The sequence below is a fragment of the Lithobates pipiens genome, unplaced genomic scaffold (assembly GCF_037356315.1).
Source record: "Lithobates pipiens isolate NorthernLeopardFrog02 unplaced genomic scaffold, aLitPip1_a1.2 Scaffold_13, whole genome shotgun sequence".
Taxonomy (NCBI): Eukaryota; Metazoa; Chordata; class Amphibia; order Anura; family Ranidae; genus Lithobates; species Lithobates pipiens.
In genome coordinates this window covers 317,956,389-317,980,646 of record NW_027507718.1, presented here as the reverse complement: position 1 = coordinate 317,980,646, position 24,258 = coordinate 317,956,389, and the positions used below count along the sequence as shown (strand labels likewise).

Genomic DNA, 24,258 nt, shown 5'->3' with positions numbered 1-24,258 from the left:
CCTGGGTATTCAGCCTGCTCATGCATGGTTCAAATCTCGATCGGTTCAGCACCGTCTATGGCCGGCTGTAACGGTGCACCTTTAGGAGATATTCCTTGCCCCTATAGGTAAGCTTTATCAAACCTACCACTGTCAGGATAAAATAGCGCTGTAGGAGTAGGGTTACCTACACATATTAATTACACAGGTTCTGTGGCCGATTAAGGTGGTAACTAAACTCACTTAGTCCCTCACCTGCATTCAATTAGCCACAGAAACTGTGTAATTAACATGCGTTTGGGTTTAAAGGGATGAGGTGGCAACCCTATGTGGGAAGGATTGCCCTACCAACACTGACTGCGTTGATGAGCGATTTGTGTGATTTTCTCTCCTGCAGCCAGGGGTTGGTGGGTTCCCCACCAGGAGAACACAGTGATAATTCCTAGTGGCTACAACAGCCGCTAGCAATAATCGCATGTTTAATCTTACCTTCACCGCATGGTTGTAGGAAAGAAAATTGCACAATATATGGTCTGTCTAAGCAAAGACAGGGGAAGAAGAGCAGAGCTTTCAGATGTGGGGGGCACTAATCACCCCTGGAGGTAAGTAGAGTCCAGGAATGGGGAGGGGGGTGGTGGAGAGTTTCGGACTTCTATGTTTGAAGTCATGCTATGTGAATGAGAAGGTGGATCCTTTGTAAAGTAGGTGTCCTCCCAATGTGGATGCAGAAGTGGAGGTATCCTTGAAGCTCCGGAGATAGGAGCTCCGCACTGCAGAATGCTGGTCGGTGGTGGAGCGGCTGCAGCAAGGACGATCTCCTCCTCTCCTCCGCCCGGATAGAACGATCGGTGAACGGACAATGCCTTTAAGTTTCTTTTTTTTTTTTTTTTTGGAATCCTCCGCAATGTGTCCTCTGAAAAGTGAATGCAGTGGGCGGAGCCAGCCGTGTCTTGTTCTCCTTCCACCCCCCCGCAGCAGCACATTCCCCCGCTCCTAATGTGACTTCACAGTCCTTTGATTTGGGAAGGCGCTGATTGGCTGGGAGCGATGGAGCGCATGCAGAGGAGAAGCTTTGTCTGAGTTGGAGTTGAAGTTGTCCAGATTTTTTAGTCTGGAGTCAGCAATCAGGGGGGTTCAGTCTGCAGCGGAGCGGAGAGAGAGAAGGAAGAGAAGAGGGGGGGTCGCACATCCAGAGGAGCAATCCATGGAGCAATGCCATCCTCATGTGATTCCAGCTGCTATGGGATTACTGCCGCTTAGTAGATCGCGCCGGTGAGGACCCCCCCCCAAACTTTACCTAGTCCCCCAGGTCAGGTCAATGCCTTTCCTGTGACCTGGATCCAGGCTCTCTTCCTTGGATGGATCGCTCTGGGGGGATCGCCAGGAAAATGAAGTCGCTCTTCTTCTTGATCTCTTTTTTCTTCACCATCCGAGGTGGGCACAGTAAGAACCTGAAGTACAGCATCTACGAGGAGCAGCTGGTGGGCTCCGTGGTGGCCAGGCTGGCCGAGGATGTGGCTGATGTGTTGTCCAAGTTACCCAACCCCTCTGCCATCCGATTTAAAGCCATGCAGCCGGGCAACCCACCTCTGCTCTTGGTCCAGGAGGACAACGGGGAGATCACCATCGGCCACAAGATCGACAGGGAGCAGCTGTGTCAGAAGAACCTAAACTGCTCCATAGAGTTCGATGTCATCACCTTGCCCACCCATCATCTGCAGCTCTTCCATGTAGAAGTTGAGGTGTTGGATATCAACGACAATGCACCCCACTTTTCCAGGTCTCTAATCCCCATTGAAATATCTGAGAGTGCCGCTGTGGGTACCAGGATCCCCCTGGACAGCGCTTTTGACCCTGACGTGGGTGAGAATTCCCTCCACACCTATTCTCTTTCTGAAAATGAATATTTTAAAATTGAGGTGAAGACCAGAACCGATGGCGCCAAATACGCAGAACTTATCGTGGTCCGGGAGCTGGACAGGGAGCTTCAATCCAGCTTTGAGCTCCAGTTGACCGCATCGGATATGGGGGTGCCCCAGAGGTTCGGCTCAGCCATCCTTAAAATAAGCATTTCGGATTCCAATGACAACAGCCCAGCTTTTGAACAAAAGTCTTATGTGATCCAGTTACCTGAGAACTCCCCTGTTGGGACCCTGCTCATTGACCTCAATGCTACGGACCCAGATGAGGGCGCCAATGGCAAAGTGGTTTACTTATTCAACAACAACGTGTCCCCCAAAATCACTGACACCTTTAGGATGGATCCAGAGAAAGGTCAGCTGACTTTATTAAGGCAAGTGGACTATGAGACAACTAAATCGTATGAGATTGATGTCCAGGCCCAGGACATGGGTCCAAACTCAATCCCTGGCCACTGTAAGATCATTATCAATGTTGTGGATGTAAACGATAACAAACCTGAAATCAATATCAATCTGATGTCTACTGGCAAAGAAATTGCTTATATTTCAGAGAGTGCACCTCTGGATACCTTTGTGGCCTTGGTAAGGGTGCATGATAAAGATTCAGGACTTAATGGGGAAATTTTATGCAAACTACATGGCCATGGGCAGTTTAAGCTGCAGAAGACTTATGAAAACAACTATTTGATATTAACAAATTCCACGCTGGATAGAGAAAAAAGGTCAGAGTACAGCCTGACTGTAATAGCTGAGGACAGGGGGCTGCCAAGTCTGTCCACAGTCAAGCATTTTGCAGTACAAATAAGTGATGAAAATGATAACCCACCACAATTTCAGACAAATAGATATGAGATTGTCATCGTGGAGAACAATTCACCTGGAGCCCATATCACATCTGTAAGGGCTACAGATCCGGATCAAGCTGAAAATGGCCAGGTGACATATGTCATTCCCGAAAGCTTCATTCAAGGTAGTTCCATAACGACTTATGTGACTATTGACCCTTCAAATGGTGCAATATATGCTCTCAGGGCCTTTGACCACGAAGAAGTAAATCAGGTTATCTTCACCGTCCAGGCAAGGGATAGTGGAGTTCCCCAGCTTACCACTAATGCTACAGTGGTACTTACTGTTGTTGATGAAAATGACAATGCCCCAGTGATTGTGACTCCTACTCTGCACAATAGCACAGCCAAGATTGCAGTCCCAAGGGATGCAGAAAGTGGATATTTGATCACTAAAATTAGGGCCACAGACAGAGACTCTGGCATGAACTCTGAACTTAGTTGTGCCATAACATCAGGGAATGAATATGACATTTTCATTATAGATCCCAGATCTTGTGAAATCTACACTAATATGAGTATGGAGAGTTTCCACTTCCACGACTGGGAGCTTCAAGTGTCAGTTCAAGACAAAGGGACACCTCAGCGTACCACTAAAGCACTTCTTAAATGCCACATTATTGAAACTCCTGATGCTGCTGGCAGTACTGAGGAAAGTTATGTTAACCAGGCCTCAATGGATGTCTCAATGATCATTATCTTTTCCTTGGGGGCTATCTGTGCAGTTCTTTTAGTCATCATGGTCATTTTTGCAACGAGGTGCAACAGAGAAAAAAAGGACAATCGATCTTACAACTGCAGAGTGGCAGAATCTACGTACCAAAATCACCCAAAGAGGCCTTCCAGGCAAATCCACAAAGGGGACATTACTCTAGTGCCTACCATGAATGGTACACTGCCAATTAGATCCCATCATAGGTCTTCTCCTTCCCCATCCCCTACTTTGGAACGTGGCCAGATGAGCAGCAGGCAAAGTAATCACAGCCGCCAATCACTCAACAGCCTGATGACAATATCATCTAATCATGTACCAGATACATTTGCACTGGAACTGACTCATGCTACGCCTGCTGTGGAGGTAAATAAGGCCTCTTACCCTTTAGGTATAATAACTTCTGGGCAAAGAGGGTTATGCTTTGTCTGAGCCTAGTACATGTAGGGTTATCCTCGATTCCATTGGGTGGTACATGGTCATTTGTAGTTGGAGTAGTCCATGTTAAATTCGCCCCCTTCCTGTTTTCCTAGTACATGTAGGAGTTGATTTACTAAAACTAGAACCTGGTGCCTCTCTGATTAGAAACCAATCAGCTTCCAGGTTTTATTGTCAAAACTTAATTGAAGAAGCTGAAGTTACAAGCTGATTGGCTACCATGCACAGCTGCACCAGATTCTGAGTGTTACAGTTTTAGTAAATCTCCCCCTTAAACCACAGGATTTTTTTTTTTATATTGCAGTGTTTTTTAGATTTATACATTTGTTCACTATAAGAACTGAAAGTAAATTTTAATTTCCATCAAAGCAGTTTATAACAGCTTTATGCATTTTAGGACGTTATTATGCCAACATTTGTTCTTTTAGCCTGAATTCAGTATACTGCCCTTAGCTGTGTTTATAGTCATATAGTAAAAAACGTAGGTTCTGCCTATTGTTTTGTCCAGTTAGACGTTATAAATGTATTTTCTATCATTTCCATTGACAGGTATCTCAATTGCTCTCCATGCTTCACCAGGGCCAATATCAGCCAAGGCCAAGCTTTCGCGGAAACAAATATTCAAGGAGCTACAGGTGAGTTAAAACCTCATTTTATTTTTTAACAAACATCACCCGTGTTTTCTTCTGTTATGCCAGCGCCAACATGCTCTCTTCCTGCTTTGCAGATATGCCCTCCAAGACATGGATAAATTTAGCCTAAAAGACAGCGGACGTGGCGATAGTGAAGCTGGAGACAGCGATTACGATCTGGGCAGAGATTCCCCAATTGACAGACTTCTAGGTGAAGGGTTTGGAGAACTTTTCCTGATGACTGATGGCCACCGAATTCCTCCAAGTAAGCTTTGCTGATATTTCCTACCTAATTAACGTACTGCTTTTTTTTTTTTCCTGGCTGTCAGACTGATCCAGGAGGGAACAGAAAGAAGCCCACATACGTAGGCACAGCACAACAGAACCTTTCAACTCTGCTCTCTCCCTTGCCTGCTGCTGCCCGCTCTCAGCAACAGAGCACAGCTGGTATAGGAGTGGAGACAGACACAATATTGAGCATTTTGCCCAAAGCAAAATCAGTTTTAGCTAAGCAGTAGGTTTTAGTCTCATGCGAATGGATGCTTAAAGGTTATGTCAGGGAAGTTGGTGCTACTTTAGCGTTGGCAGTGGGGAGAGAACATGTTTTGAGCAATTTCCCAAAGAGCCTTGGTCTCTTAACCTTCAAGTGAACAGATCAAAGGGGTGGACAAAGAAGCCAATGTCCTTGGGGGCCACGTCACAAACAATGCTTCCTCGTCCAGGCTATACATTTTTATAAAGGTTTGATCTTACACAAAGCATTTCCCAGTGCTGTGCTTATTTGTATAAGGACCAGTTTAACTATAGAGCAGTTCTTGGGTGTGAAGGGTTTCTCTATGTTTGTTGGTACGTGTTCGTGAAGTTTTCTATTAGGAGTTGTCACAGGATCTGGCCAGAACATGTGATTCGTTAAATCCTAGTCTAATAAAGTTCAGCCTCGTTACTTGTTCTGACATAACCACAATCAAATTGTGAAAGTATCACATGATGCGTCAGTGACTGGTTAGGGATTCGGTATTTGAACAATCAATACTTGTTCGCAAATCACCAAGAGTAAGACTTATTTACCACATGTCCCGATTCTAGGAATTAAGGGGTTGGCTGAGTGATTACAAAAAAAAAAAAAAAAAAAACGCGTCTTTTGTGAAACCTGGTACAGATGATCCTCGTGAATGCATTGCAGGAGCACACCATCCTTCCAAGGTCACCCTCTGCAAAGGCACCGTTCTGATTTTACTGCCTTTATTTTGTTTGTGCCCTAAACAATGCTCTTTTATTAAGCTAACAGCAGCTAGGACAGCAGCACATAAGTTAAGTATCATAGAGGGGTGTTTACTAATCTATTTAAGAATGTCAGCTAGTGCAAAGGGTTCTTTGGAGAACAATGAATTGGGGGGCCCTCCCCCACAGATAGTGACAGCATTCCCTTCATACAGCCCCCAGCTCCTGCTGTCCTCAGTTGTAAGGGTCCCGCAGATGGAACCCATGTTCAATGTGGTCGTATGCCGTATTTCAGCCAGGCCATCTGTCCCCTTGTATTGTTTTCTCCTGCCTTTTCATCCTATCCAATGCACTGCTTCAGTAATTTGACCAGGGTGCCTGTTCGTTTTTCGACCAAATACACCTGGGCTATTTTTCATCCTTATTTAATAATGCCACTTGCTCGGATTATTTGCATTAACCCCTTAGTGACAGATTCGACCACCGCGCTGAACCCCCCCCCGGGCTGCACCTCGTTAGTAACGCAAAGTCATGTCATTGCTTAGCAGATGTCTTAAAGAAAATGTAGCAATGCTGAGAAATGTTATAGTTTGCAGGAAATAATATAACGGTATTTTGGTCTCAAAAGCGACTCCAGCGAAGAGCGAAAAAAAAAAAAAATGTAATTTTGTTCTGTGGTATTGTAGCAGGTGCTGTCAGCAAGGAAATGAATTTATGATAGCCATATATTAGAAAATGAAAAGTGATCCTTGGAATATCTTATGCTAAATCTGTGTCCAGAAAAGTAATGTATGAGAACACAATGCACAGAATGGAAAATGGATTAGGAACAGAGTGGCACAGAGTTCCAGATAGCAAAGAAATTCATAGATTCTAGGTGAATGAGTTCTATGGAAACTCATTTCGCTTCTTGTGTAATAAGTGTGCTTTACGTTTTCAAGAAGGTGAGCTTGGTTAATAGAAGTGGTACACAATCGCCCATGGGAGGCATTCAGAAAACAACAACTAATTTATGTGGATTTGTGATTGCCATTTTTCTTTTCACACAAACGTTAAGTACAGGCATACCCCACTTTTAAGTACACAATGGGCTTTATTTACTAAAGCTGGAAAGTGCAACATTAGACTCACTTCTACATAGAAACCAATGACAATGAGCTTCCAGGTTTTATTACCAAAGCTTAATTGAACAAGCTGGGGTTAGAAGCTCATTGGTTTCTATGCAGAAGTGAGCCTGATTTTGCACTTTCCAGCTTTAGTAAATAACCCCCATTGTGTACTTAAAAGTGGGGTATCACTGGTGTCACAATAGCTCAACAGCTAAATATTTCTGCCCTGTATAACTTTTGTAATAAATCACTATAAAAACTGTGGGGTTGATTTACTAAATCCGGAGAGGGCAAAATCTGGTGGCCAATCAGCTTCTAACTTCAGCTTGTTCAATTAAGCTTTGATAAAGAAAGCTGGAAGCTGATTGGTTTCAATGCAAAGCTGAACCAGATTTTGCACTCTCTAGTTTGAGCAAATCAACCCTTGTAGTTTTTAAGTTTTTTTCTTTACGGCCCATGTGCATATCTCCCAACTATCCCTGATTTGGAGGGACTGTCCCTGATTTGGAGCAATGTCCCTCTGTCCATCATTCCTCCTCATTTGTTCCTCATTTTGGTGTTATCTTTATAGATATATATAAAATGTACTATTTATCTATCAAAAAGTGTTTCGCAGTGCTAAACCTTTCATCCAATCTCTAAATTGCTGCATTTGTAAATACTAAAAGCCAATAAAAAGGAATAATAGTGGTAAAAAACACTTGTGGGTTTAACCAATTTTGTTTGTACAATTGTCCTTTAAGGTGTGGGGTGGGGGCGTGGCCAGAGGTGTGTCCTATGTCTACATATTTTTGCTAATAGGTGTCCCTCATTTCCCATTTCAGAAAGTTGGGAGGTGTGCATGTGGCTTCAAAATTCCAGTGCTTCTCTGTACAATGAAGGCTCGGAAAACAGTGTTGAATTGAAGGGAGCTGTGGCGTTATCCCAAGCATAGTCAATTGGTAGAACGGTTTCCACCCGCCAGCCTGGAGAAAGATGGGAGTGGGCCAGGACTTTCATGTCACATGGCTACATATAAAAAAGAAAAAAAAACAGCATTCAGGAAGCGATTTATTACAAAATGTAGACCAGAGTAAAGCGAAGCAACATTTAACTGGTGATTTATTGGGGGTTATTTACGAAAGGCCAATCCACTTTGCACTGCAAGTGCACTTGGAAGTAAAGTCGCTGTAGATCTGAGGGGGACATGCAAGGAATATACATTTTCCAGCATTTTAGCTTGCACATGATTGGATGATAAAATCAGCAGAGCTTCCCCTCATTTCAGATCTACCCCTTAGATTTAGAGCGACTGCACTTCCAAATGCACTTGCAGTGCAAAGTGGATTTGCCTTTCCTAAATAACCCCCATTGTGACGCCTTTCCTTCTACTTCAAGCAAAACTAGAATGTTACATTAAATCTGTGAACCAATATTGAATTCTGTAGCCAAGTATGGATAGGCACATTTAGTATAGTAAGCTAAGATTAGCTACAGCAGTAATGGTAGCAGGTTTCTCTACTGCATAGCAAAACCTGTTGACCACAGTGAGCACAAGTGACAGACAAAATCTCTTTGGGCCAACATGGCGGCATTCCCATAATCTTAGTTCTTTGTTAACGTGATTTCCAGTGCTCCCATGGGAAGCCGTTTGCTTCCGAGCCCCACTGCTGCATCCATTTACACAGACAGTGGCACTCGGCCCCGCCCGCCTGCTCCCTCGTCACTGGCTTTGCTTGGCAGCACTGGGAGCCATTGCTCCTGGTGCACCAGCAAAGCCAGCGAGACCCAGAAGTGAGGGGAGGGAAAACTGAAGAGGAGCACAGCGTTGGATCCAATGAGGGCCCAGGTAGGTAAAAGGGTGGTGAAGGGGGATGCTGGTGCCTAAAAATGTTTTATCTTAAAGGAGAAGTACAGCAAAAGCTCGTTTGGCTGTACTTCTCCTATGCATCAAAGATGCGCAGTTCGTTTCGCACTCCTGTGACCTGTTTTCAGCAGAGAACGGACTGAAGTCCGCTCTCTGCTGATGTCACAGCGTTGGTCCAGGCTCAGCGGCATCACGACTCAGATCTGCCCAGATCCCTGTACCAACATCCGGCTCAGCCTCACAGCGAGCCACTGAGAGCCCGAGCTGGCCACTCCCACTCTACAGCCCAGTGCTCCAATGAGTGAGGAGGGGGGCAGCTCTCTGCTCTGGGAGCTATGAAAACCGAGCAATCGGCGGTGTTCCATCACTCAGTTCTCAGTGTTAGAGGCACCGAGGGGACAGATGCAGCATCGGACCGATGCTACATCCACCTAGGTAAGTATGAATCTGAAAAAAAAACAAAAAACATTCTTCACTTTTATGGCAAGGAATGCATTAAGGTTAAACGTGTTTAGTCTTAAGAACAACTTTAACCACTTGCCTTCAGGGCACTTTTACCCCTTTGCTGCCCAGGCCAATTTTCATCTTTCAGCGTTGTCACACTTTGAATGGCAATTGCGTGGTCATGCAACACTGTAACTATGTGAAATTTTTATAATTTTCTTCACACAAATAGAGCTTTATTTTGGTGGTATTTAATCAGTGCTGTTTTTTTTTTTTTTTTTTTTTTTTTACAAAAAAAAAATGAAAATGAAAATTGTGAAAAAATTTTTTTTCTTAGTTTCTGTCAGTAGATTTTTCCCTTTCAATAATGGGCACTGATAGGCACTGATAGGCTGCACTGATGAGGTGGCACTTATGGGCACTGAAGAGGCGGCACTTACGGGCACTGATTAGGTGGCACTAATGAGGAGGCAATAATATGCTGCACCTATTGGCACTGATAGGTGGTACTGATATGTGGGACTCATGAGCACTGATATCTGGCACTGATGGGTGGCACCGGTGGTCACTGATAGGTGGCACTGATGGAGACTGATAGGCAGCACAGATAGGCGGTATGAATAGGCACTGCTAGGTGCAACTGATGGGCTCTGATGGGCAGCAATGATGGGCAGCACTGATAGGCGGCACTAATAGCCAGCAATGACTGGCATCACTAATGTGCACTGATTGGTGGCACTTGTGGGCACTGATTCCTGGCACTGGTGGGCACTGATTGCTGGCACTGGTGGTGGTGTATTATAATCAGGACACTGATGATCAATGCCCTGATTACATGTCTGGATGTGCCTGCGAGGAGATGCCGCTGATCGGCTCGCCTCGCCACACACTCTGTCGACGAGAGTCGATTACTGGCATTTCTGTGTTTACATGTGACTGGCTGTGATTGGACATTTAAATGCCATATAAATGCTCTGCACTTCTTTATTAAATAAGACTAAAACATATGGGGGTTATTTACTAAAACTGGAGAGTGCAAAATCTGGTGCACCTCTGCATAAAAATCAATTAGCTTCCAGGTTTTATTGTCAAAGCTTAATTGAACAAGCTGAAGTTAGAAGCTGATTGGCTGTCATGCACAACTGCACCATATTCTGAGTGTTCCAATTTTAACAAATCATCCCCATTTGTGTTGTTAGGTATACACACACACATTTTCACCTAGGAGCACTAGGGTTGTTGGTTCGAATCCCTACCTACATGGAGTTTGCGTGTTTTCCATGTGCCTGCGTGGGTTTCCTCCGGGTCCTCCAGTTTCCTCCCACACTCCAAACATTTACTGATAGGTTAATTGACTCCTATCTAGAGTAGCCCTAGTATGTGTATGTATAAATGTGAGCTAGGAACCTTAGATTGTAAGCTCCTTGAGGGCAGGGACTGATGTAAATGTACAATATATATGTAAAGTACTGTGTAAATTGATGGAGCTCTATAAGTACCTGTAATAAATAAACAGGGCCATTTCTGATTGGTTACTTTGAGCTATTGGCAGAAGTCGCTTTGGCATAGCTAGTATAATATATACAGTAGTTCTCATTGTATATTTAAATAAAGTTGGTGTTGTGATAGGATACTGTACGCCATAGCTGCATGCAAAGTCTTAACATTTCTTTCTTTCTCTTTTAGTTATGAGATTCTGTACAGATGAATGCCGTGTTCTAGGACACTCTGATCAATGCTGGATGCCACCTCTTCCTTCCCCATCAGCAGATTACAGAAACAACATGTTCATCCCCGGAGAAGAAGTCCAGACCCTTCAGCAGCCTCAGCCAAATAACCAGCAACAAACCCAGCAGCCGACCCCTGTACCCGAAGAGGAAGTGCTTCCTATAGATCAGAATGAGAAGAAGAAGAGTTTTTCCACATTTGGTAAAGAGGTCCAGGATGAGGAGTCAGCCGAAGCTTGCACTTCTTCCCTCCTCACTGAAATGAGTAGTGTTTTCCAACGCTTGCTACCTCCATCTTTAGACAACTACACTGAATGTAGTGAAGTTGACCGTTCAAACTCTTTAGAGCGAAGGAAAGGGCAAGTGCCTACTAAGACTTTAAGTTACCCCCAAGGGGTTGCTGCATGGGCAGCTAACACACATTTCCAAAATCCCAACAATGTTGGTGGACCTTCTTTAGGAAATCATTCCAGTGCCCAGCCGTCCTCTAAGTGGTTGCCAGCTATGGAGGAAATACCAGAGAACTATGAGGAGGATGACTTTGACAATGTCCTCAATCATCTCAATGATGGTAAACACGAACTTATGGATGCTAGTGAACTTGTGGCAGAAATTAACAAATTGCTTCAAGACGTGAGGCAAAATTAAGACACTTCACATTTTTACATTTTTTTCCGTAATAATGGAGTTTTGGAACAATCAAAAAAAACTTATTGACAGTTGCATTTCTAAAAATGTGTTGGTGTATGTTAAATATTCAAATGCTGTATTTTCATATGTACACAAAACAAGTGTGACTATTGCTATCTGTATTTTAAAAATACATTTGTATCTTATATTTATGTGTAATTTAAGAATAAATAAATTTCTATTTTTGTATTTCGTACGGCATGTTTTACTGCATGAAGACATTTTAGGATATCCTGATTTATAAATACAAATGAGATATGTGTAAATGCCAGGTTCAAGTCAAGTTTTTCAAGTTTTTGAGGCTCTATAGTTTAAATATGCAATCCACGTTTAAGGTACATTTTTTTATTATTAAGGTACAACTTTTTTTTATATATATATATATCTGCCACTTGTAGATATGATTACTACTTGTTCAATTTTACACTAAAAATAAAATGTTGTCACAGTTTATATACATTTTATCTTCTGTTGTTCTTAACAGGATTTTTAAGAAAACAAAAAGGTAAGTGACCAGCTGGTTTATTATTACAAAGAGATGCTGAAAGTTAAATTGCAAACCTACCTTCTACAACCAACCCCCCAAGGTCTTCCCACTGTCCTTTCTCAAGAAGTGTTGATGTTATCATGGGTGTGGGACAAGAATGTCATTATTTTGCATAACTCCGCAGTTATATAAAAGCTTATGGGCATGTTCTTTCTTTTCCAACTTTATCCTCATCAAGACTAGGGGCTGGGTGTGGTTCAGCCTCTGAACCAACAGTGATTACTGTATGCCCCCTGGGCTGATTAGATGTTATGGCTTTTATGCCCCTCTCTCTGTTATATACACACTCCTTAGGTTACAGGGGTTTGGTAGTAAAGGCTTAAGATAATTATACCCCACCGGTAAGGACCAGCAAGTGGTGGTCATTTCTGACTACCTTATTGCTATGTGCAGTCATTTTCCTTCGAATTTTAGTGGGGTAATTAACAGATTTGTGTAAGCTTCAGTTCTGACATTGCAATCACTATTATGTGCATATGTTTACAATGGTTTCAAAGATTCCAAGAGTGTATACAACTACAAAGAGCATTTGGGTTAGTGTGACAGATGCACATCTGTCTATGTTGACTTGCCGGCCAGGCTTTTTCTGCCAGCATTTTTTGCTAGAAAATTAAAGTGCGGTCGCTGTAAATCTAAGGGATAGATCTGAAATGAGGGGAAGCTGTGCTGATTTTATCATCCAAGCATGTGCAAGCTAAAATGCTTTTTATAAATTTTCTTTACATGTCCCCCTCGGATCTACAGCGACTTTACTTCCAAGTGCACTTTCAGTGCAAAGTGGATTTTCCTTTAGTAAATAACCCCCATGGTATTTGCGTAGTGGTTTTGCAAAAGCAATTTTTGGGGAAAAAATACACTTTAATGATTTAAAAAAAAAAAAAACAATAATAATATCCTATTTTTTTTGTATAATGTGAAAGATGTTACGCTGAGTAAATAGATATCTAACATGTCATGCTTTAAAATTGGCCACGCTCGTGGAATGGTGAAAAACTATGGTACTTAAAAATCTCCATAGGCTGCGCTTTAAAAGTCTTTACAGGTTATCTGTTTAGTTACAGAGGAGGTTTAGCACTAGCACTAGAATTATTGCTCTCGCTCTAACGTTCACAGCAATACCTCACATGTGTGGTGCGAATACTGTTTACATATGCATGTGCAACTTACGTAAGCGTTCGCTTCTGCACGTGAGCACGGAGGGATAGGGGCGCTTTCAATTATTTTATTTTTTACGATCTCTCTATTTTTTTTTCATTTTTATCACATTTATTCCTATTACAAGTTGTAAATGTTAACATCCCTTGTAATAGAGATAAGGATGACATGTCCTCTTTATGGAGAGATCTGGGGTCAAAAAGACCCCAAATCTCTTCTTTACCTTTAAAAGTAAATGATCAAAAAAAATGTTTGGATCTTTTGCTTTGAAAAAAAAAATTGACTTCCAGTTTGGACCGGAAGTGATGTCATGACATCACTCTGGTCCTCCAAGACCATAGATAGCCCCTATGGGAGCAACCAACCACACGCTCTGATCGTTTCTCAGGCGAACCCACGGAGTGGCGGGGGGGGGGGGATGTCCCATTACATCCACCGCTTCAGAAACCATTCCAGTGGCTCATGAGCTGCTCAGAATGGTTACATGAGAGAGCCAGCTGCCGGCTGCAAAAAAAAATACCATGGATATGGCTGATATTGTCAGCAATAATCCCGGTAAACCAATTGCAAACTGCAACGTATATATACGAATTGCGGTCAGCAAGTGGATATAGTATCCCTTGGTAGATTTCCATATATATTGATGAATAGAGTGTGACTTGCCATGTGATTCGACAGGTCCAAATCGCATGACAAATCGCAGACTATTGTCAGCAATGGAACTGTTCAAAACGGTGCAACGCTAACAATGCTTTGCCGCACTATTTATGATGATTTCAGGTGCAACTTGCATAGACATCTGTGCATGAAGTCACACAGATGTCAGCTAAGTCGCACTTGAAGTCGCAATGACAGGTGGCTTTGAAATTGTGCGATTTCAAGTGAAGTCGCATGATTTCAAAGTTGAATTTGGTGTAAACAGGAGCTGAAGCATGCTTGAATTCTGCCTGACCTCTGTATGCTTCCAGTTTTGCAGCACAATAAGGAAACTTCCCTCTCTTTCTGTATATTCATTAATACATTTAACACCTGTAACTAGATAAAACAAAAATGACACTCAAATTTAGCATAGAAGTATATTCCTGTTTTGTTTACATCGTAACCATAGATAATTGGTCTTCCTTTTATATGTACATATTGTAAGAATCCAGCAATACAACACAGTGTAGTTGATTTACTAAAGGCAAATCGATTGTGCACTTTACAAGTGTAGTTACACTCATTTTCCCTGGAGCTTAGTGAGCGAATGAAGCTCTGCTGATGACTATCATCCAATCACATGCAAGCAAAAATGCTGTATTTTTTATTTTCCTTGCACCTGATTGGGTATTCTTTACAAAGTGAAGGTTCACTACATGCACTAAGCTCTGGGGGGGGGGGGGGATGAGTGCAACTACAGTTACAAAGTGCACAGTCTATTTGACTTTAGAAAATTAATCTCAGTAAAACCAGTTGTTCTTGGATTGAAATTTGGCCGGTTCAGTAGGGACCAGCCGAATATCGATCCATGTATGGCCAGACTGGTTATACAGAAATCAGTCTACCAATCAACTTCTGGATATCCAGCCTGTGGGGTTTTCTCCACTTGATGAGCGCCTCCAGCTATAGTTGGCAGCTCTGATCAGTGTATTCTGATGTCAGGGAAGTCTCCCCACTGTCAGAATACAATAGCACAGCGGGGAAGATTCTCACATCTACTTCGAGTGTGTGGATGGGGAAATTGAGCAATTTCTTCTTTTTTTTTCGTTCAACTCATTGGTTGAATGAAAAAATTACCGGTACTCATGTATGGGCTGTTTATATCATCGGGGTCATATACTTTTATGCTGTTTCTATCCCTACATTGCTATAGTCAATGCATTAATTCAATGATGCATACTTGTATCTACTAAGGTGTGTGCATAAAAGCGCTTAGGCTCAGTTCACATATATGCAAATTGGATGCGTTTTGAGCCACATCCAATTTTCTTGATATGTGAAATAACATTGATTTCCACTGAAGCTGTTCCCTTATATGCATTGTTTCTGCAGTGCGATTTTAGAAAGAGTCCCGTGTGTTTTCTGAGATATTTGGTTCAGGATTCGGCCAAGACTTTTAGCAAGAATTGCTCTCCTACTACAGGAGTTGACACCCTTTGCCTACTGTGTATTGGCCAGCACTGAAATCGCAGCTGTGACAAAATTCAGGTCCCGAGCCTTGCAAACTGCATTAAAAACGCACCTGAACTGCTGAACAAATGCATTTTTATTTTCAATGAAAACTGACATACAATTCGCACTGGACATGTTTGAACCCAGCCTTAAGGCCTAACTCCAGCTAAATTATGTTTTAGATTTGGATGCAAAGTAGACCTCTGTCATTTTTGTATTGTGTCTTTGTCCCCATTTGAGTTTTTTATTTTGCTTGGTAGGGGGTCAAAAGGAAATTATAGGAAATCTCCCCAGTGGGGAGAATCATAAACCAATTATTTTCTTTTTAGTGAGGGGCTGGGTGTTAGGTTTTTATTGCTATCCTGGTGGCACAGAAAGTTAGGTGAGGAGGCTGGAGTTAGACCATGGGTGCTCAACTTGTGGCCCTCCAGTTGTTGCAGAACTACAAAATCCATGAGCCATTGCAAGGCTGACAGTTATAAGCATGACTGCCAAAGACTGCCAAAGGCAAAGGCATGATGGGACTTGTAGTTCTGCACCAACTGGAGGGCAGCAGGTTGAGCACCCATGAGGGCCCATGAGGGCCCTGCTCCTTAGAGCTTACAATCTAAGAGGGAAATATTTGTTAGTATACAGAACACCCACATCTTTTCGCAGGGCTTGCGTTTGATTCAGTTATTATACAATGTGAATCATAGTTTATGTGAATGTTACACATACACCATATGAACAGGAAAGGTTGTGCCCAATAATTGATCGAGTCCGTTAATTTATTTGGACATTCCAAGAAATATTGTATTCATCACATTAACCAACAGTGTTGGCATGTCTGGAAGAAAGTAATCTAAGCTGTTTGAACAACATTTGTATGGATGGCACACGCCAAATCTATATTCCAAGGAGTAACATATGGTGATTTGTGGGGGAGCTGGCAGCAGGGAGATTGCTGACTATGTTAAATCATCTGTCCATTGATGTGATGCATATATTAAATTCACTCCATGACTTGTGATCAGCCTGTTGTTTATGCCTCGTGTCGCTTTGAGGTTGAATTCCAAGGAAAAAGTTGTACTGTGAGTTACCCTGGACCTAGTTAACCACCTTTAGGGTTTCGTAATATTTACGTTCAGTGTCATCTAAGACAAATGTGATTATTTGAAGAATATATGTATGGATATATTTTACAAAGCCTATGATCTGCAAAAATGGCCATGCATGGTGTGTGTACAGAAACCTCACACTGCTCCTTGGGCACTCTTTGTAGTGCCATAGCTGTCCTCAGTGGGGTCTGGGGATCAAGCAGTGGAATCAATAGCCTTGTACACATGATCGGATTGTTGGCCAACAAAACCATGGACTTTTGTTCGAAGGGCATTGGCCCAAACTTGTCTTGCATACACACGGCACACAATTGTTGGCCAACAATTACAAATGTAGTGACATATTACGTTGCTTTTCAGCTCTTTAGCGCCACCCTTTGAGCTTTTTCTCCTAATTTTGTGTTAGTAGAAGTTTGGTGAGTGTTGATTCACGATTTTCATTTCGCACTTTTCATTTCGCTCTTTTCAGTTCCTTTCTGTCAACCAGACATGTTGCAGAATCGGAGGAGATAACGTGTTATTTATTATTGGCCTTGGAGTTATTGCTTTGACTTTTTTTTTTTTTGGTTGAATAATGATTTGATTTTGTATATTTTCTATATTTTTATATATATGTAAGAAGGCCAGTGTGGTGGCCTGAATTTATGGGAGGAGCCCGGAGGGTATTTAACCAGCCCGCTCGCCTGTGGTCTTTGTCGGTTTCCGGTGCGCGGCACTACGTCACTAGGCCGACGGCTCGTGTTTCGTTTCCATTCGGACAAAACGTCTCTCTCGTGGTTTTCTTTCCCGTTCGTTTGTACAACGTCGCCGGCTCTGTACAATGTCGCCAGCTCGACTGCCGCAGGTAAGGGTCTCGATTGACCTTCCTGTACTATTTTTAGTGTCGTTAAAACCTGAAATATCGAATCGTTTGTTGTGATACCGGTTGTTATCACTCAATACGCTCCAATTTCGCAGCGCCCTTCATTTCACGGGCGTCATTTCGGTAGATATTGCTGGTAGGAAAAATTGCTCTGTTTTAGTACTTGTTATAGTCTCGTTACCGTGTTCCACAGTCAAAATCGTTGCCAGTCGCGTCTCACGGCACAACGACTCCTACCTCTGCCATGGCTGGCTCACGTAGGTCATTTCATCATTTCACTCATTTTGTTACGCACGGCGCTCCGATTCGAATCCAGTCGCATCCGCTAAATGCGCAGATTCATTCCGGTGTGCCCCTAACTGCTTGGCCACATTTCAGTACATGCTCCAGAGCTCGTTCGTGGCTAATCGATCGGGTCTCTGTCATGGGAATTCATTTCACTGTCACCTAGTACGTTCGAATCGAAACCAGTCGCAGTTCTCGAACGCACAGGTTCGATCGACGTGTCCCAGTTACGTTGGCCTCATTTCGGTACATGCTCCAGAGCTCGTTCGTGGCTAATCGATCGGGTCTCTGTCATGGGAATCATTTCACTGTCACCTAGTACGTTCGAGTCGAAACCAGTCACATTTCTCAAGAAAACGCACAGGTTCGATCGACGTGTCCCAGTTACGTTGGCCTCATTTCGGTACATGCTCCAGAGCTCGCTCGTGGCTAATCGATCGGGTCTCTGTCATGGGAATCATTTCACTGTCACCTAGTACGTTCGAGTCGAAACCAGTCGCATTTCTCAGGAAAACGCACAGGTTCGATCGACGTGTCCCAGTTGTGTTGGCCTCATTTCGGTACATGCTCCAGAGCCCGCTCGTTGCTAAGCGATCGGGTCTCTGTCATGGGATCATTTCACTGTCACATATCACGTTCCGATACGAATCCAGTCGCGTCTACGATGCACCAATTCGTCCCGGCGTGCCCCAGGTATTTTCGGCCTCATTTCTGTACATGCTCCGGAGTCCCGTTCGTTGTCAGTCGCAATCGCGGCACGACCGATTCGGGCCTCTGTCATGGCATACTTTTGTCACTCATTTCACTGTCACTTACCGCGCTCCGATTCGAATCTAGTCGCATCTGTGATGCACCGATTCGTTTCGGTGTGCCCCAGTTGGTTACGGCCTCATTTCAGTACATGCTCCAGAGTCAGGATTCATTGTTGGTTGCAGGTTTCGGTTCTCTGATTCATGACTCTGTCATGGGAAATCAATTTCACTGTCACGTAGGACGTCCGATACGAATCCAGTCGCATCTACGACGCACCGATTCGTCCCGGCGCCCCAGGTATTTCAGCCACATTCCAGTACTTGCTTTACAGCATGCACGATTAACGGATAGTCGCAACAGCGGCACGACCAACTCATGCCTCTGTCATGGCAATCAAATAAATTTCACCGCCACGTACCGCGCTCCGTTTCGAATCCAGTTGCATACATGCACCGATTCGTTACGGTGTGCCCCAGTGCTTTAGCCTCATTTCAGTGCATGCTCCAGAGTCCGGTTCATCATCAGTCACAATCACGGCATGACCGGCTTATGCCTCTGTCATAACAGGTTTTCATTAAATGGACCGTAGTATACAGTGCCCCGTTTTGAGTCGGTCGCATCTGACATGCAAACACATCCCCAGGCACAGACTTCTGGCAATCGTTGCAAGCACGCATTCAAGCATAGACTTCTTGCAATCTTTGCATACACGCATCCAAGCATGGACGCACACAAGCGTAGACTTCTTGCGATCGTTGCAAACACGCATCCAAGCGTAGACTTCTAGCAATCGTTGCAAGCACGCATCCTAGCATAGACCTCTTGCAATCGTTGCTAGTACGCAGTCAAGCATGGACGTCTTGCGGTTGGTGCGAGTACGCATACAAGCCTGGACTTCTCGCAAGCGTTGCAAGCTCGCATTCAAGTGTAGACTTCTTGCAACCGTTGCGAGCACGCATTCAAGCATGGACGTCGTACAGTCGTTGCAAGTTCGCATTCAAGCGTAGACTTTTTGCAATCGTTGCAAGCATGAATCCAAGCATAGACTTCTTGCAAATCATTGCAAGCATGCATCAAGCATAAATCTTCGTGCAATCGTTGCGAGCACGCATTCAAGCATGGAAATCTGGCAGTCGTTGCAAGCACGCATACAAGAATAGACTTCTTGCAATCATTGCAAACACGCATCCATGCGTAGACTTCTTGCAGTCATTGCAAGCATGCATCCAAGCGTAGATTTCTTGCAATCGTTGCAGGCACGCATCCAAACATAGACTTCTTGCAATCATTGCAAGCACACATTCAGGCATAGACCTCTGGCAAATCATTGCTAGCACGCATTCGAGCATAAGACCTCTTGCAATCATTGCGAGCAGATGTCCAGGCACAAACTTGTTGCAATCATTGCTAGCAGGTAGTTCCGGCTGGCTCAATAGATTGCTTTGGGAAAAACCTGGATACCTTCCTAAATGTACATTGTAACGGGGTACTTATTTTATAGGTAAAGTTGATCCAGGGAAAATCCGATTGCCTCTCGGGGGATCAGGAAGGAATTTTTTCCCTGCTGTAGCAAATTGGGCCATGCTCTGCTGGGGTTTTTTGCCTTCCTCTGGATCAGCTGTGGGTGTAGAATTGGGTGTGTCGGGTTGTGCGATATTTATTTGTTTGATTTGTGGTTAGGACTGGATGGACTTCTGTCTTTTCCGACCTGGCTACCCATGTATCTTACCATAACTTCTTGCAATCGTTGCAGGCACGCATCCTGGCATAACTCCTTGAAATCGTTGCAGGCACGCATCCTGGCATAACTTCTTGCAATCATTGCACACACGCATCCTAGCATAACATCTTGCAATCATGGCAAGCACGCATCCTGGTGTAACTCCTTGCAATCGTTGCAGGCACGCATCCTAGCATAACATCTTGCAATCGTTGCAGGCACGCATCCTAGCATAACATCTTGCAATCGTTGCAAGCACGCATCTTGGCATAACATCTTGCAATCGTTGCAAGCACGCACCCAAACACATGTTCAAGCACAACTCCTGCAGTCTTCGCAAAGCACATGCGATAACACGAATTTCTCACAGTCACTATGAACACATTTCCAGTGACAAACTCCCACGCAATTGTCGCAAGCACACGTTTAAACACTACTTTTGCAATCGTGCCAAGGCTCGCGACTTAGCATAACGTCTTGCAATCATTCTTTTGCAAGCACACATTCTCAGTGGCACACAAACTGGCTACACGTCGTTTTCAGCAGCACTTAGTTGGCCACTTGTCTCCTGTGGCTTTTCTTACAAGCCACTCACCGTTTCCTGTCTGTCGGTCTCTCCCTTAGGATAGTTGAGTTCAACTTCCATCCAGCACCTGGATCGTGTTGACACACGCAACTGGCTTCTTCCTGTAACACGATCAGGCTATACCTAGCCAGCGCTCAGCATTTCTCATCCTTACAGGGCCCGGAGAGCCACCTGTCTTTATGGCTTATACAGCAAGATCCCCACTTCGAGGCATCCAGAGGCATCACCCATAGCCAACGGAAAACGCTCGCCCATCACAACTGCCATCTTTAGGGACATGAAATCCTCGCATATTCTCCAGTCTAGTCATCCAAGCGGCCATCTACCTGGCCCTTTGTGGTTTTCCATGGCCTAGCCAATTTATTGTTGGTAGCACTGGCAGCCAGGTTCTACACAGACACTACTTGACGAATGTTCAAATCTGCAATACGGGCCATTCCCCAGGATCGATCTTTATGTCACGCCTCCTAGTCCTCCTCTCACGGACACAGGACCCTTCTTAGATCCTTAATTTGGATGCCATGGCAATAGCAGACCTGTCAATGTCGGAAGGTTCCTTACTGCATGGATTGATGTATCGGTGTTTAGACCGTCTACGATGCCCCTGTCGCCCCTGGTAGTGACAGATGCCACAGCCTACACAGGCTTCGCGGAAATTTTTGGCCACCACTGGTTTACAGGACCATGGCATCAGGGATACTCCTAAACCCCGGTTTACCTGGACTTCCTCCCTCTTCAGGCTATACCCGGTCATGACAGCCTCTCGTATCTGGGGTCATGTCAGGACAGGACAGGCTGTGGCTTTCACCACCGACAACTGGGCCGAGGCTCATCTTGTTATTGAAGCCAGGTCTGGACCGCTCTCGGTTGTGTCCTTCCTGCGCAGACCGCTGCAGTTAGCCCGGTGGCACCAGTTTAATGTCCATTGTATGTTCATTCCAGGCCTTCAGCAATCCCGCAGGCCAAGTTCTGCATAGTCGTTACTTGGCTCGCTACCAACTTCATTTCATCCTCCTCCTTGCAGTGTCTAAAACCCAGAAATCTGACTCCAGGATGGACGTCCATTTCTATAGAGAAGCAGGGCTTGGTATCAAGTAACCGTACTTGACTACCTACTGTCACTCCTACCGGAACGCGTAGACTCTAGTTCCCTATTGCTTTCGTGCCAACACTTGTGTACCTGCCAGTTTCCCAAACACATGGGGTTCTTCTACACAGCCTACACCTCGTCCCCGGTCCATACCGTGGACACTCTTTAGTATTTGAGCACCCTTGGCAGCATGTTGGCGTGGGTCCCAAGTCACGTCATTGAAAGACTAAGCAGTTGGGACCCTGCCTACCTCGCCCGGTACATTCCCAATCCTCGGGTGGAAATGGCACAAGCGTTCACCAAACTCGCTCAACTAATTAAGCTAAAACTAATAAAACTGCACCCCTACCTGAATGTTTTGCCCCCTTATTTTGGTATACCGACCATCAGACCAGGGCACACTTCAGGTCCATTTCATGTGGTTAATCTTATGGTAGAGGCTACTTGATCATATCCGTATCGGCCATAGGGCTTTGACCATAAGTAAGAAGGCCAGTGTGGTGGCCTGAATTTATGGGAGGAGCCCGGAGGGTATTTAACCAGCCCGCTCGCCTGTGGTCTTTGTCGGTTTCCGGTGCGCGGCACCCACCCTCCCTTCCCCTTTTCAGGGCATTTCTCAAATTCATTTCTCTTCACATACATTAATTTCTAATCTAGGGTATGCCCCCTTATTTTGGTATACCGACCATCAGACCAGGGCACACTTCAGGTCCATTTCATGTGGTTAATCTTATGGTAGAGGCTACTTGATCATATCCGTATCGGCCATAGGGCTTTGACCATAAATTTATATTAACCATGCTCTGATGCTAATTGCTAATCCTGTCCCCTGGTATATGGGCCTGTGTGCTGTATGTGGATTTTACAGTATATGTTTGTTGTTTATCTTTAATAAACATTTATTAAACAAAAAAATATATTTATATTAACCGGTTCCCGACCAGCGCACGCTGATGTACATCGGCAGAATGGCACTGGCAGGCATATTGGAGTACAGATACGTCTAATATTCAATGTCGCCCGTGAGTCAGGTTGCGGGTCCCGTGGACTCGATCGCCGCGGGCATACCCTCGATCATCTCACGGGATGGCTGAATGGAGAAATGCCGTTGTAAACAGCATTTCTCCATTCTGCCTAGCAACTAGTGACGCTGATCTCTGCTCCATGTGATTGGAGCAGAGATCAGTGTTCACTAAATAAAAGCCCAGCCCCCCCACAGTTAGTAACACACCCCTAGGAACACTTAACCCCTACACTGCCACCCACTGGTTAACCCCTTCACTGCCAGTGTCATTTACACAGGAATCACTGCATTTATATAGCAGTGATTGCTGTATAAATGACAATGGTCCCAAAAATGTGTCAAAAATGTCCGATGTGTCTGCCATAATGTCGCAGTCACAATAAAAATCGCTGATCGCCGCCATTACTAGTAAAAAAAAAAAAATAATAATAAAAATGTCATAAAACTATCCCTATTTTCTTAAACGCTATAACTTTTGCGCAAATCAATCAATAATTGCTTATTGCGATTTTTTTTTTTACCAAAAATATGTAGAAGAATACGTATTGGCCTAAACTGTGGGAAATTTTTTTTTTTTTTATATATTTTTGGGGGATATTTATTATAATAAAAAATAAAAGTAAAAAATAATGCGTTTTTTTTCAAAATTGTCGCTCTATTTTTGTTTATAGCGCAAAAAAGAAAAACCGCAGGGGTGATCAAATACCACCAAAAGAAAGCTCTAACAGTGGGAAAAAAAGGACATCAATTTTGTTTGGGAGCCACGTTACACGACTACGCAATTGTCAGTTAAACTGACGCAGTGCCGAATCGCAAAAAGTGGTCTGGTCTTTGACCAGCAAAATGGTCCGGTCTGTAAGTGGTTAAGTACTATTGGCAGATTGCATGTCTAATTTTATTTGTTTTCTTTTTATTATACACAATAAAAAAATTGTGTAGAATAATACTTGGCTATGTGTTTTCCTTCAAATGACAGTTTGGGAGTAGGCAGTTACATTAAAAAAAAATACAAAGATACAAAGTTGCATCTTTGATCTTAAAAACTACGGGATAATGGTGTTGCCGTAACTTGCCCAAATAAAAAAAAAAAGCATTTGAAAATTTGTTTGCAATAACTCCATCAGTATCACCAGCAAAGCAGCTTTATTATTATCACATTAAAGAAGAAGAGAATTGTGCGCTGTATTCCAAGATTTCATAATTTGCCGCATCACAAATGTTAATTCTCCATTACAAACGCTAGTTTATAAGACCGCTTGTCCTTGCTTCCGAACATGCGTGTTTGTACTTTGGACTTTTGTCCGACGGACTCGTACACACACGATCGTAGAATCAGACAACAGGTATTTGCTATCCAACATTTGTCCGTGTAAAATCTGACATTTGTCCGATGGAGCATACACACAGTCGGATTTTCCGC

The 24,258-nt window shown here is 43.7% G+C and overlaps 1 protein-coding gene across 1 annotated transcript; it reads left to right on the top strand.

The window, feature by feature from the left end:
- The first annotated feature begins 929 nt into the window (after window positions 1-929).
- PCDH18 (protocadherin 18) lies at window positions 930-11,754 on the top strand. Its single transcript, XM_077476912.1, has 4 exons — window positions 930-3,824; window positions 4,446-4,531; window positions 4,624-4,793; window positions 10,835-11,754. The coding sequence occupies exons 1-4, from the start codon at window positions 1,338-1,340 to the stop codon at window positions 11,521-11,523; spliced, it is 3,432 nt and encodes a 1,143-aa protein (XP_077333038.1). The 5' UTR covers window positions 930-1,337; the 3' UTR covers window positions 11,524-11,754.
- The last annotated feature ends 12,504 nt before the right edge of the window (window positions 11,755-24,258 follow it).